The sequence below is a fragment of the Belonocnema kinseyi genome, chromosome 3 (genome assembly GCF_010883055.1).
Source record: "Belonocnema kinseyi isolate 2016_QV_RU_SX_M_011 chromosome 3, B_treatae_v1, whole genome shotgun sequence".
Taxonomy (NCBI): Eukaryota; Metazoa; Arthropoda; class Insecta; order Hymenoptera; family Cynipidae; genus Belonocnema; species Belonocnema kinseyi.
The window spans coordinates 117,724,831-117,738,435 of record NC_046659.1 but is presented as its reverse complement, the minus strand read 5'-3'; the positions used below and the strand labels follow the sequence as shown (position 1 = coordinate 117,738,435).

Here is a 13,605-nt window from a genome sequence, read left to right as displayed (position 1 = left end):
ACATTTTTTGCTCTACCTTCAGTGAAAAAAAGCTATCTATTTATTTTGGCTTAGCTTGTATCGTGTCTCGAAAAATTTAATTTTTGTATTTTCAATGTTATTTTATAAACAAAACAAAAACTACGTGTTGTATAAAAAAGTGACCAATAAAAAATTTGTAGATATTTTTTGGGTGCACAATGTTTGTCTTATCATTTTTTCCTATCTTGGATAGTTTGACCGCAAAATGCAATTTTTGACTTTTGATTAGTTTTTGTGCGGTCAAAATTAGAATTTTTCGATAAAAATTCAAAAAGTCGATATGATAATCTTGTAGGGCTAGCGAAAAGTAACATTTTTCTTTTCAACTGTTATAAACAACTGTACACATAATTTTTTAATCATGAAAAAACGCGTACTCAAAAATTTTCAAAATGACCTCACTTTTAGTATTTTTATCCAAAATGTCTGACTAACGAACTTGGCATTTAGTTTAGAACACTAAAAGAGTGTACCAAAGCCAATTTAATAGATTAATTTTTTTCAAAAGTTATCGTGCTCACAGACAGACAGATATAAAGACAGACATAACGAAAAACAGACAGACAAGCAGATGGACACATTCGTGAAAACCTGTTTTTCGGATTCAGGGGGTCTCAAAACGTGGACCTTTTGACAAAAACCTTAGAGGGGGGGGGGGGGGGGGGGGGGGGGGGTCAAATTTTATACAAATCTAACAACTTCTATGATGCGAATGTAAAAATGATTTATTTGTCATTATTAATTTTTTGATAGTTCTGTTTTTAGTTTTAATCGTAAAAAATTTATTTAAAACATAAGAAATTATATTTTTTGAAACCCCACACACGAGACGAAAAAGAAATTAAAAGACAAAAGATGTGATAAGAATATGCCCACGCAGCGGACAAATTTTTTTTACTGTTAATGACGTTTTTCATGATTAAAGCCAAAACCACGCATCCTATCAAAAAGGGGATTTATAACCAATTTTTAGATCTTTTTCGAATGCACAATTTTTTTATATACATCTTTCACCTATTTTGCACAGTTTAACCGAAAAATGTAATTTTTGTATTGAGAGAATTCAAATAGTTGTTATGATAATCTTGCAGGGCATTCAAAAAGAAACATTTTTCTTTTCTTGACTTTTTTCATATCGTGCGTTATTTGGCATTAAATATTCATTTTCGTGTGTTTTTGGGAATTTTGTAAATGCTATAACTCTGGTAAATTTTGATTTTCTGAAAAAAGTAATTGTAATAAATTGTTCGACTTCTTTAATACTATGAATAACCAGACAGAGATTTTTCAATTTTTAAAAAAGTGGTCTCAAAAATATTCAAAATTTGCCCATTTTTTTAATTTTTATCCAAAATGGCTGGCTAAAGAACTTGACCTTTAGTTTAGGACACTAAACTAATTTTACACAAATCTAATACCTTCTCTAATGATAATGTAAATAATTTCATGAAAAAATAGAATAGTTGAACTTTCAGTTTAAAGAAACTCATTCTTGACATAAAAAAGGATTTTGAAAAAAATAGGTAACTATTTAACTTTAATAATTAAATTTTTATTTCAAAAAGTTTAATTTTGAATTTGAAAAATTTATATTTAACAAAGCAGTTATATTTTCGATTAGAAATGGATTTTGAATAAAAATAATGAATAGTCAAACAAACAAAAATTCATTTTTAACAGCAAATTTTAACGTTTAACCTAGGGCGCGCTACTGTTGGTTCACGCGCTTCGCGCTCGATGATATATTTATTTTGCGCTCCGCGCTTGGTAATGTATTTACCTCGCGCTCCGCGCTTGGTCTTTGTATATTCCTTACACTTTTGCACAGATTTTTTAACACTAAAATTGAAAACATCGACAACAATAATTTGGTGATAGTGACTTCTTTTTTGTTAAAGCTCCTTCGGCTTTAACGAATACATTCTCATCACGTATCTCGTGCTTTACACTCGAATTTGTATCTATCTACAGTTTTAATTAGGATATCGAAAGAAATTAATTTTCCATCGACAGATGCCCGAATAATGCATTTGTTTATCAAATTTGTTTTTAAAAAAATATAAAATTTATCAACCAATTATGAATTTCGCTGAAATCATCATGGACTTCTCAATTAAAAAGACAAAAAACGAAAAAAACGAATTTTTCCTTCTACAGATGCCCGAATAATGCATTTTTTTGTTAAATTTGTTTTTAAAAATCATAAAATGTGTCAACTCATCATGAATGTTGCCGAATTTATTATGAACGTCCCAATTAAAAGTGGGATATGGAAACAAAAAAGAATTATTCCGTCGACAGATGCCCCAATAATGCATTTGTTTATTAAATTTGTTTTTGAAAAATCATAAAATTGATCAAATTTATGAATTTTGCTAAACTTGACATGAAGTTCCCAACTAAAAATACTGCCATTGAAAAACAGAATTTTTCTGTCGCCAAATGCCCAAATCATACATTTTTTATTAAATTTGTTTTAAAAACCATCAGATTAATCAACAAATTATAAACTTTGGTAAAATTATCATAAATTTGCTAATTGAAAAAATTGACATAGAAAAAAACGAATATTTCGGTCGAAAAATGCCTGATTACTGCATTTGTACATTAAATTTGTTTAAAATATAAGCAATCATAATCAGAAGAGAATTTTTTTTACATAATATTGGTTCGATTCCAATTTCTTGCAACATAACTTGAAAAAACGTGTATTTATGGAAAATCGTAGAAAAATGTTTTTTTTTTTAAATAATTTGTAGATAAGAAATTTTTTTTGTATATCGTCTAATATTGGAATATCTGTAACTAATGCTCTTTTATGCAACTTAAACGATTTCAGCCATTATCCTGTTATTGACGAGCACCGGGAACGTCAAATAGAAAAAGGGTCATCTTTTCATCATATTTGTTCATTTATAAAAAAAATTGAAAATCTAATTCAAAAATCAGCCTGGACAAGTCTCTTAGAAATATTAGTAGCTTTTTTTCAATTTTTTTGTCGAAATCGGTGAAGGTTTGTGTGTTTTTGGAATTTTGTAAATACGATAACTCTGGTAAATTTTGGTTTTATAGAAAAAAGTAATAAGGATAAATTGTTCGTCTGTTTGAATACTATGAATATCCGTACGGAAAATTTTTTTAATTTGAAAAAAAGTGATCTCAAAAATTTTCAAATTACACTCACTTTTTGAATTTTTATCCAAAACGGCTGGCTAACGAACTTGATCTTTATATTAGGACACTAAAAGAGTATACCAAAGGCCAATCTAATCTGTCAATTCTTACGAAAGTTATCGTGCTACAAACTAAAAATCTACAGACAGACGCACAGACAGACACACAGAAAGGCAGACACACGTTCATAAAAACCTGTTTTTCGGAATCAGGGGGTCTCAAAACGTTGACATTTAACAAAAACGGGGGGGGGGGTGATTTTACACAAATCTGATACCTTCTCTTGATGAGAATGTAAAAATAGAAGTTAAATTTTCCTTTAAAAATCTAATTCTTCACAAACAAAAAAGAACCGGATTTTCTGCAAAATCGTTAAATTTTCTACAGGAATAGTTCGATTTTTAGTTTAAAAAAAATAAATAAAATTGTGAATCTTCAACTGGAATAGTAGAATTTTAAACCAAACAGATGAATTTTCAACTAAAATGAGGAATATTTAAATAAAATACTTGAATTTTCACAACAGAAAATGAATTTCTAAATAACAAGATTCATTTTTCACCAAAAAATACAGTTAAGAAAAAACAATAATAAACTTCAACGAAATAGTTGAATTTACAATTAAAACAGTCAAATATTCAAACAAATAAATGAATTTGGAGCTAGAAAAGAAATCAATTTTCAACAGAAAATTGAAGTTACATTTTTAGTCGAAAAAATTTTTTTTCATCACAAACTGATGAATTTTCATATAAAAAAATGAATCCTCAATTGAAATAGTTGAACTTTCTAAACAAAAAATAACTTTTACTAAAAAAGATAAACTGTGAACCAAAACTTTAATGATGAAGTTTAAAGTAATAAAAACAATGTTCAACCAAAAAAGACGAATTTTCAACTGAACAAGATCATTTTATAAACAAAAATTGAATAATTAAATTTTCAGTCAAAAAAATAATTTCGAACCAAAAAAAAAAAGAATTTTTAACTTAAATGATGGGATATTCAATTGCAATGGCATTTAAAACAAAAAAGGAACAAATTTTCAATAAAATAGTTAAATTTTCGGTGAAAAAATTCCTTTTCATCTAAAGAAAAAAAAACTTCTTTTAGAAAATACGTAAATTTTCAACAAAATAAATGAATTTTCAATTAAAAAAGACAAACTTAGATCCTAATTATTAAATTTTATGTCATAAAATGTGAACTTTCTACTCCAAGTGTAAAGGTTAAATTATTAGTTTAAAAAAATTAACTTTCAACCAAACTGATAAATTTTCAACTAAAATGATGAATTTTCAAATAAAATAGATGAATTTCATACTTACCAAAAGATGAATTTTCAACCATTAAAATTAATTTTCTACAAAAACACGACGATCTTTCCACAAATTACATGAATTTTCAAAAAGAAAGTTTAATTTTTAAATTAAAAATATAAATTTTCAATCAAATATAGTTGAAATTTCATAAAAAGAACAAAACTGAAATAATTAGAATTTTTAAATCGAAAAATTTATTTTTGACAAAGTAATTATATTTTCAAAAAGAGATGAATTTTATATTAAATTAATGAATCTTTAAACAAACAAAAATTTATTTTTAACAAAAGAGTTTGACGCTTAACCGCAAGCAGTTGAATTTTCAATGAAAAAAAGATTTTTTTTGAAAATCCCTGACTACAAATATAATAACAATTTCACTGATAAGTACTTTTTTATTTATCAGACGTTTAACTTGAAACATATAATAACAACAAAACTAGCCTAGAGGAAAAAGTATTTTCATTCATCTATCGTACTTAATATGGCAATAAAAGATGGGGAAGCACAGTCAATTATAATTTTTTTGACATTCAATAATATTTCTACATTAATTCTACGCTTAAAAAACATTACGACTTCATTTTTCACTCATTAAATTAATAAAAATAAATCGAAATGCAATATTTGTATCACAAAAGATGCCATCAAAAAATATCAGAATGTTCATCGAAAATATGTTGAAGATAGAAAAATATATCTTTAATTCTCTTTTTTGGGTTTGAAAAAATAGAGGGAAACCTTGACAAATTGACATTTTTTACACGATTCAAATCGAATCTCGAAATCTTTTGAATGAGGTAGAATTATTTTTCTTTAACATAAAAATGCCAAAATGTTCAGATACGAGGGGTGTTCAAAAAGTAGTTTCCCTAGTCTGGCGTTTTGCCCTAGAGCCATCTAGCGAGCTGGGACCGAACATAGTTTTAGTTTAGGACATACCGATAAGAGCGGAACCGGTGTCAGCTGCCGAAAAATTTTTTTTCATCAGTACCGGTTCGGAAGCCATCAGGCTGTGGTCACTAATATAGGCAACCGTGAAGACACATACTTTGATCCTATTTTGCGGGCTCGTTAGATGGCTCTGTAGTACTTTCCCCCGCTACACGTCGCTCAAGGGCAAGAGTTTGGTCTATCTCTCTTACTCCTTCGTTGTTTTCCGAACGTCAGCACATGTGAAACCTAACCCATTAAGAACTGTTTGAGAGCAGATATCTAATTTGTTGCCATCATTTTCGACCTGGTGATTATCATTGTAGTACACAACTGAACACTAAAAGAGGGAGCGGTACCTTCTGTATTATTACCATAAAAACAGAGTAATATTTTGTGAAAGGAACCTGCCGATAAGAAAATTGATGTCTAAAATGATGACAACATTTAAATGAAAATTGCTTTCAAACATACTTCCACCTTTCGTTTTTCCTTAGAACATGTTTTTATGAAAAAAGCAATAGAAAAACAAGCAGAAATATATAAATAATTATTCCGGTAATTATTTATGTATTTTTGTTTGTTTTTCTATTGGTTTTTTCAATTTATTAAGTTTTTTAATTACATTATCTACAAATCATCTGGATATAACCTCTAGCATCTATTATCTTATCTTAAAAACCTGCGGGCTCGTTTGATGGCACCAGTCAAAAACCGCCATTACAGATGACGCAGTCGCAGCAGTCGAAAAAATCATTTTGGCGGATAGGCGCTTTACAATTGACAGAATTTTGGATTCAATGCCTCCTGAAATCGATATTTGTCGAACTTCAATCCACACAATCATAACAGATCATCTTGGTTACCGTAAAGTTTGTGCGAAGTGGGTCCCACGCCACGGCACGGATTTTTATAAACAAGGCTTGTCAGAGCTTGAGAACAGATATAATAAATGTATTTAAGTCCAAGGGGACTATGTAGAAAAATAGTTTATAAGTCAAACAATAAATACATATGTTGCTTTAACCTAAAAATTGTGTTTTGCTTTTTTCCCAGAGCAGGGAAACTTACTTTTTGAACACCCCTAATACTTACAACACATTTCGCTTTCAAACTGAACGTCGTTAAAGTAAACACTAGAACTAAATAAACCTAAAATACCACCTAAAAGGTTCCTTTAAAATACTTTTTTATTTTAATATTAAATTTCTTCTATTTGAAAGTTTGAATCTTTCAATAATTGAACTAGGAACATCAACTAATACCTTCACATGTCTGCAACAGGGTTGCTCCAAAATTCGAGTTTTGAAATTCCCTTACTGTCCTTGAAAAACTTTCATTTTCCCTGAGGGTTATAAATTTTTATTTCGGGATAATCCTACGTAAAAAGAACTTTTAACTAAATAAAAATTCAAGCAGAAAATTTAAATTTTTAACAAAAGAAATAAATTTTTAATTAAATCATGAAGTTTCAAATAAAAAAGATTCAATTTAAATTCTTTTAAATACTTTTGAAAGAAAAAGTATTTCCAGCCAAATAGTTAAATTTTTAACCAGGAAAATTCAATTCTCTACCAAAATAGACAAATTTTCAACAAAAGACATGAATTTTCAATAAAATACGTAAATTTTCAAATTAGAAGAAAAATTTTCAACCCAAAATAAAGAACGAACCAAAAAGACGAATTTTTGATAAAATACGTAAATTTTTAACTAAAAATATCAATTTTTAACTAGAAGACTTTTCAAACAAAATAGTTAAATTTTGAACAAAAGAACTGAAGTTTCCACAAAATGAATAAATGTGCAACCAAATGCATTAAGTTAAAATTAAAAGAGATCAATTTTAATTTAAAACAATTAATTTTTAAGCCAAATGAAAAAATTTGAAACAAAATAGTTACATTTTTAACCAAGAAAATTAATTTTTTACCAAAACAGACGTACTTACAAGAATTTTTAACCAAATACTTAAACTTACAACCAAAAATATGAAGTTTCAACTAAAAGAGATCAATTTTAATTTGAAAAAATTAATTTTTCAACTAAATAGTGAATTTTCAACAAATAAAATTAATTTTTTACCAAAACAGACGAATGTTCAACAAAATACATGCACTTTCAACCAAATACTTAAATTTACAAGTAAAAAGATAAATTTTTAACAAAACACGTAAATTTTCAACTAAGAAGATGAATTTTCAATAAAAAAAAAATAATTTCAAACAAATATTTAAATTCTCAACAAATGAAATCAGTTTTAAACAAAATACATTAAGTTTCAACTAAAAGAGATACGTTTTAACTTTAAAAATTATTTTTAAACCAAAAAAAAAAATTATACGAATTAGTTAAATTTTTAATCGACTTAATTACATTTTTACCAAAATAGATGAATTTACATGAATTTTTAACCAAATGCTTAAACTTTCAACCAAAAAGACGATTTTCAAACAAAATATATAATTTTTCAACTAAAAAGTTAAATTTTGATCTCAAGAAAATTAAAACAAAATTGTTAAATTTTCAACAAAAAATTAATTTGCAATAAAATCATCAAGTTTCAATAAAAAAGATCAAATGTAAATTTAAAAACAAATACTTTAGAAAAAAGATATTTTCAACACAATGGTTAAATTTTGAACCAGGAGAATTCTGTTTTTTACCAAAATAGATCAATTTTGAACAAAATACATGAATTTTCAACAAAATACGTAAATTTGTTAATAAAAAGATGATTATTCATTAAAATACGTAAATTTCCAACTAAGAATATTAATTTTTAAACCAAAAAAAACGTATTACAAACAAAATACTTAAATTTTCAACCAAACAAATGAGTTTTTAATAAAATACTTGAAGTTTCAACTTAAAGGGATACATTTTAAATTTAGAAATGATTTTTAAACAAACAAACAAAAATGTTCAAAGACATAGTTAAATCTTTAATAAAAAAAAATGATATTTTACTAAAATAGACGAATTTACATGAATTTTTAACCAAATACTTAAACTTACAAGTAAGGAGATAAATTTTTAATAAAATACGTAAATTTTCATCTTAGAAGATGAATTTTCAACCCAAAAAAAACGAATTTCAAACAAAAGTTTTAAATTTTTAACAAAATACATTAAGTTTCAACTGAAAGAGATACGTTTTAACTTTAAAATGATTTTGAAAAAAAATTAACGATATAATTACATTTTTAATCGAGTAAATTCGTTTTTTAACAAAATTTTGAATTTTTAACAAACTAAATTTTTAATAAAATACTTAAATTTGCAAGTAACAAGATGATTTTTCATCAAAATATATATAATTTCAATTAAGAAGATCAATTTTCTACTAAAAAACACGATTTACAAACAAAATATTTAACTTTCAACCAAAAAAATTAATTTGTAATCAAATACATGAAGTTTCAACAAAAAAGATACATTTTAACTTTCAATATTTATTTAAACCAAAAAATTTCAACAAAATAGTTAAATTTTTAATCAAGAAAATTAATCTTTTTACCAAAAAAGACGAATTTACAGGAATTTTCAACCTTATACTTAAACTTGCAACCAAAAAGACGAATTTTTAATAAAATACGCAAATTTTCACTCAAAATATTAATTTTTAACTAAAAAAAATTCAAACAAAATAGTTACATTTTCAACAACAAAAAAATGAATTTTCAACCAAATACATGAAGTCTTGACTAATAGAGATACATTTTAATTGAAAAAATTAATTTTAAAACAAACAAACAAAATATTCAACAAAGTAATTACATTTTTAATCGAGTAAATTAATTTTTTTACCAGAATAGATTAATTTACATGATTTTTCAACCAAATACTTAAACTTGCAACCAACAAGACGATTTTGAAACAAAATACGTAAATTTTTATCTAAAAAGATCAATTTTTATCTGAAAAAATTGAAACAAAATAGTTAACATTTCAACAAAAGAAAAATGCTGTTAAAAAAACGTATTTTTAACCAAATAGATGAATTTTCAACCGAGGGAAATTGAGCTTTTTACCAAATTGACCAATTTTCAATAAAATACATGAATTTTTAACCAAATCCTTAAATTTTTAGTAAAAAGATGATTTTTCAAGAAAATACGTATATTTTCATCTAAGAAAATTGAAAAAAACGAATTTCAAACAAAATATTTAAATCTAAAAAAAAGAATTTTTAATAAAATACGTGAAGTTTCAGCTAAAAAAGTTAATTTTGAAAAAAAATGTTTAACCAAATAATTAAATTTGCAATTAAAAAGATGAATTTTCAAAAAATGCGTACATTTCCAAATAAGAGGATCAATTTGCAACACACAAAAAAAATGAATTTCTATCAAAATATTTGAATTTTCAATAAAATATATGAAGTTTTAAATAAAAGAGATACATTTTAATTTTTTTTTAAATTTGAAAAAAAGAATAACAAATTTTCAACCAAAAAGTTACATTTTCCACCAAGAAATCATCTTTTAACCAAAATAGAAGAATTTTTAACAAAATACATGAATTTCAAACTAAATAGTTTTATTTTCAACTCAAATTCATCCATTTTCAAGTAAAAATGAAATAAAGACATTTTACGTTCCAAAAAATAATTCAGAATATAAAATTTTCAACAAAATATGTACTGAAATTTTCAACAAACAAAATAAATTTCTAAACAAAAATGATGAATCTTCAACTCAAAAAAAAAATTAAAGCAAAAATGAAACATATTTAATTTTTCATTAAAAATAATTAATTGTCAATCAGAAAAAAGGAACTTCTAAGAAAATAGTTTAAATTAAAGATTCAATTAGAGAGTTTAATTTTGAACCAAGACATATTTTTCAGTCAATAAATAAAAAAATGACATCCGGTATGTTGAATTTTTAAGCCAAGAATCGAACATTAATTTTTAATGAAATAGTTAATAAAAACACATTAATTTTCTGCCAAAAAAGAAAAATTTCCAACAAATGAATATGAATTTTTAACCAAAAATGGAATAGTTACATTTTCGAAAAGAAAATTACATTAAAAAAATTTTAATTTAAATAATGAGATCAATCTTTTACCCAAAAACTAAATTTCAACACAAAATAAAGGTTTTAATAAAAATGATGAATTTAAAATTGAACAATTTCGTCTTAAAAAAATTCTAATTAAAATATGTGCATTTTTAACCAAAGAAATAAATCTTGAAGCCAAAAAACAAATTTTCTACAAAAAAAGTTCAATTTTCTACCTAAATAATTGAAATTTCAATACAAAAAAGAAGAATTTCAATCAAAATAAATGAATTTTCAACTAAAGAAATTAATTTTTAGTTAAATAGTTGAATTTTAATCAAAAAGCAAGGAATTTTTAACAACAATAGATGAATTATCAACTCATTATTCGAATTATTAACTAAAAAAGATGAGCTTTAAAATTTAAAATATAATCATTTTATTTTCAGTTGAAAAAAAAAACTAAATTTTAATCTAATTAAATTCAACCAAAAAGTTAAACTTTCAATAAAAAAAAAGAAAGATTAATCCTTTAGGTCAAAAACATTTATTTTCAGTGTATAGAAAACAAATTTTAAAAAAATGAGTTACATCTTAAACCAAAGAAACTAACTTTCAACCGAAAAGATTCATTTTTTAAACACCAAAATGAATTTTGAAGAAAGCACATAAATTAAAAAAAAATTAGTTTAATTTTTAATAAAATACGTAAATTTGTAACAAAATAGTTCAATTTTTCAAAAATTTCTATTGAACACATCAAATTTCTACAAAATATTTCAATTTATTTAACGAAGAAATACATTTTTAACCCAAAAGAATAATTTTTTAGAAAGAGATAATTATTCTATCAGAAAAGTTTAGTTTTCAACTAAATACATGAATTTTCAAACTAATGGGTGATTTTTAACTAAAAATTATCAATTTTGAACTAAAAATAGAATATATAAATTTTCAGTTTAAAACATTAATTTTAAACCAAATAAACCTAATTTTTAAAAACATAGTATTTAAACTAAATAGTTGAATTATCAAAAACGGATGATAAATTTAAAACCAAAAAAGAATTTTTTTAAAAATTGAATTGCAAAAAGATAAATTTTCAAAAAAATAATTGAATTTTTGAAGCAACAATATAAATTTGTATAAGAGATTTTAATTTTTAAACAAAAAGAATAACTTTTTAACAATACTCTTGAATTCTTAACTAAATAATAAAATATTTAACCACAAATTTTAAATAAAAAATAACAAAAAAAAGATGTAAAAAATTATAAATCTATAAGTTCCTAAGATTTATTTGTTATTCACATATTTTCTTTTCTAAATCTATTTTAATTAAGTTTCCCCCTTTATTCAATTAACATCATTGATATGTATATTCATTCCCTAAGTTTATAAAACCTTATTAAAATTTTCTTTAAAAAATTCCCAACCCAGTTTTAAATTCCCTCAAATTCCCCAATTTTCCAGATTTCCCTGATTTGTAGCAACCCCATGCAAAAAAAAAATCAAAAATATCGTAACTTCTCTTTGAAGTTGAAATTTCCTAAGATTTCTAAGAACTAAAATAAATTAAGTCACAGTGCGACTAAAAATGATTAGATAAGTACATTGCACCTTCTCTCAAAATTCTAATTTTCTATTGAAATATTATATGACGAAGAGTTTTCAAGGTATTCAAGTCCCTGTACGCAATCAAGCCACCTTTGTTCGAAAGTTTCGAATTTGAATAATTAACATCCAAATCTATCAATTCAGGATTTTGTCTACAGTTTTCAAAATCTAGAATTCCACCTCCTAGAGATTGCAAAATAGCCTGAGGACCACAAGTATCCCAACGATAAGTCGAAGCTTTTGTCAAAATGTAAGCGTCAACTTGACCGGTGGCAACGCTCAAAATTTTGTAACCGGCACCGGCCGCTTCAATTATGGTGAAACCATTTTCAATGAGTCTAGATTTTATTTCTGGATCCTCGAAACGACTGAGCAGAACCTTTTTTTTCAAAGTTCGCTCTTCGTCTTCAGATTTCTTGATGGAACAATATTTCATTCCATTGTCCAGTAATCCCCAATAACAAGATCCTTTCCATCTGAAAAATATTGGAAATTGACTGAACTAAGAGAGTCATTTGACGAAGATTCTTCGGTGCAGGGCCTAAAATGTTTCGAACTTCGGACTGCACGCCTTTTTTATCTCGATTAAAGAAAATTAATTAATTTTTAAACAATCGCTTGATTTGTAAAATAGAAATATCAATTTTCGACCAAGATAATCAATTTTCTATAAAAAAAAAGAGAAATTTTCAACCAAAAAAAAATAATCCGAAACAAAAAAGGAATAATTAAATTTTCAGATTAACCCTTAAAGTGCCTTGTGGGTATCTGATACCCCAAGCAATTTTCAAACTCTTATAAACCATACTTAATTTGAAAAAATTGAGTAAGAGTCGCCATCTAGATTTAATTTGAGACACTAACTGTAAGTAAAGTCGTTTCTACTAGCAGCAGCTGCTGAAGGTAGAGGTAAAAAATCGTGGGGTCCAAGACACCCAATGTGCACTTAATGAGTGAGAAAGTAATTTTGAAAAAATTCTAATTAAAACATGTGAATTTTTAACCAAAGAGATAAATCTTTAAACAAAAAAATAAATTCTCAGAGAAAAGTGTCAGAGTTGAATTTTCAACCAATGAATAGTTGTCAGTCAATAAAAAAAAGGACATCGAAAATTTTCCCTTTTTAAGCCAAAAAGCCAATTTTCTACAAAAAAAAGTTCAATTTTCTACCAAAATAATTGAAATTTCAATACAAAAAAAAAGATTTTTAATCAAAATAAATGAATTATCAACTTAAGAAATTAATTTTTAATTAAATAGTTGAATTTTAAACAAAAGGCAAGAAATTTTTAACAAAATTTTGTATAAAAAAAGAGAAATTTCCAACCAAAAAAAGATAATCCGAAAAAAAAAAATAATTAAATTTTCAGATTAACCCTTAAAATGCATTGTGGGTATCTGATACCCCAAGAAATTTTCAAACTCTAATAAACCATACTTAATTTGAAAAAGTTGAGTAAGTGTCGCCATCTAGATTTAGTTTGAGACACTAACTGTAAGTAAAGTCGTTTCTACTAGCAGCAGCTGCT

The 13,605-nt window shown here is 25.3% G+C and overlaps 1 protein-coding gene across 1 annotated transcript in view; it reads right to left on the bottom strand.

Annotated features, from left to right (window-relative positions):
* Positions 1-11,819: 11,819 nt before the first annotated feature.
* Positions 11,820-13,605, bottom strand: part of LOC117169386 (inositol polyphosphate 1-phosphatase) — a 27,549-nt gene continuing 25,763 nt past the window's right edge. Inside the window, exon 4 of the mRNA XM_033355744.1 lies at positions 11,820-12,552. Coding sequence (XP_033211635.1) covers positions 12,102-12,552 — 451 coding nt within the window. The 3' untranslated portion in view covers positions 11,820-12,101. The remainder of the gene's footprint in view (positions 12,553-13,605) is intronic.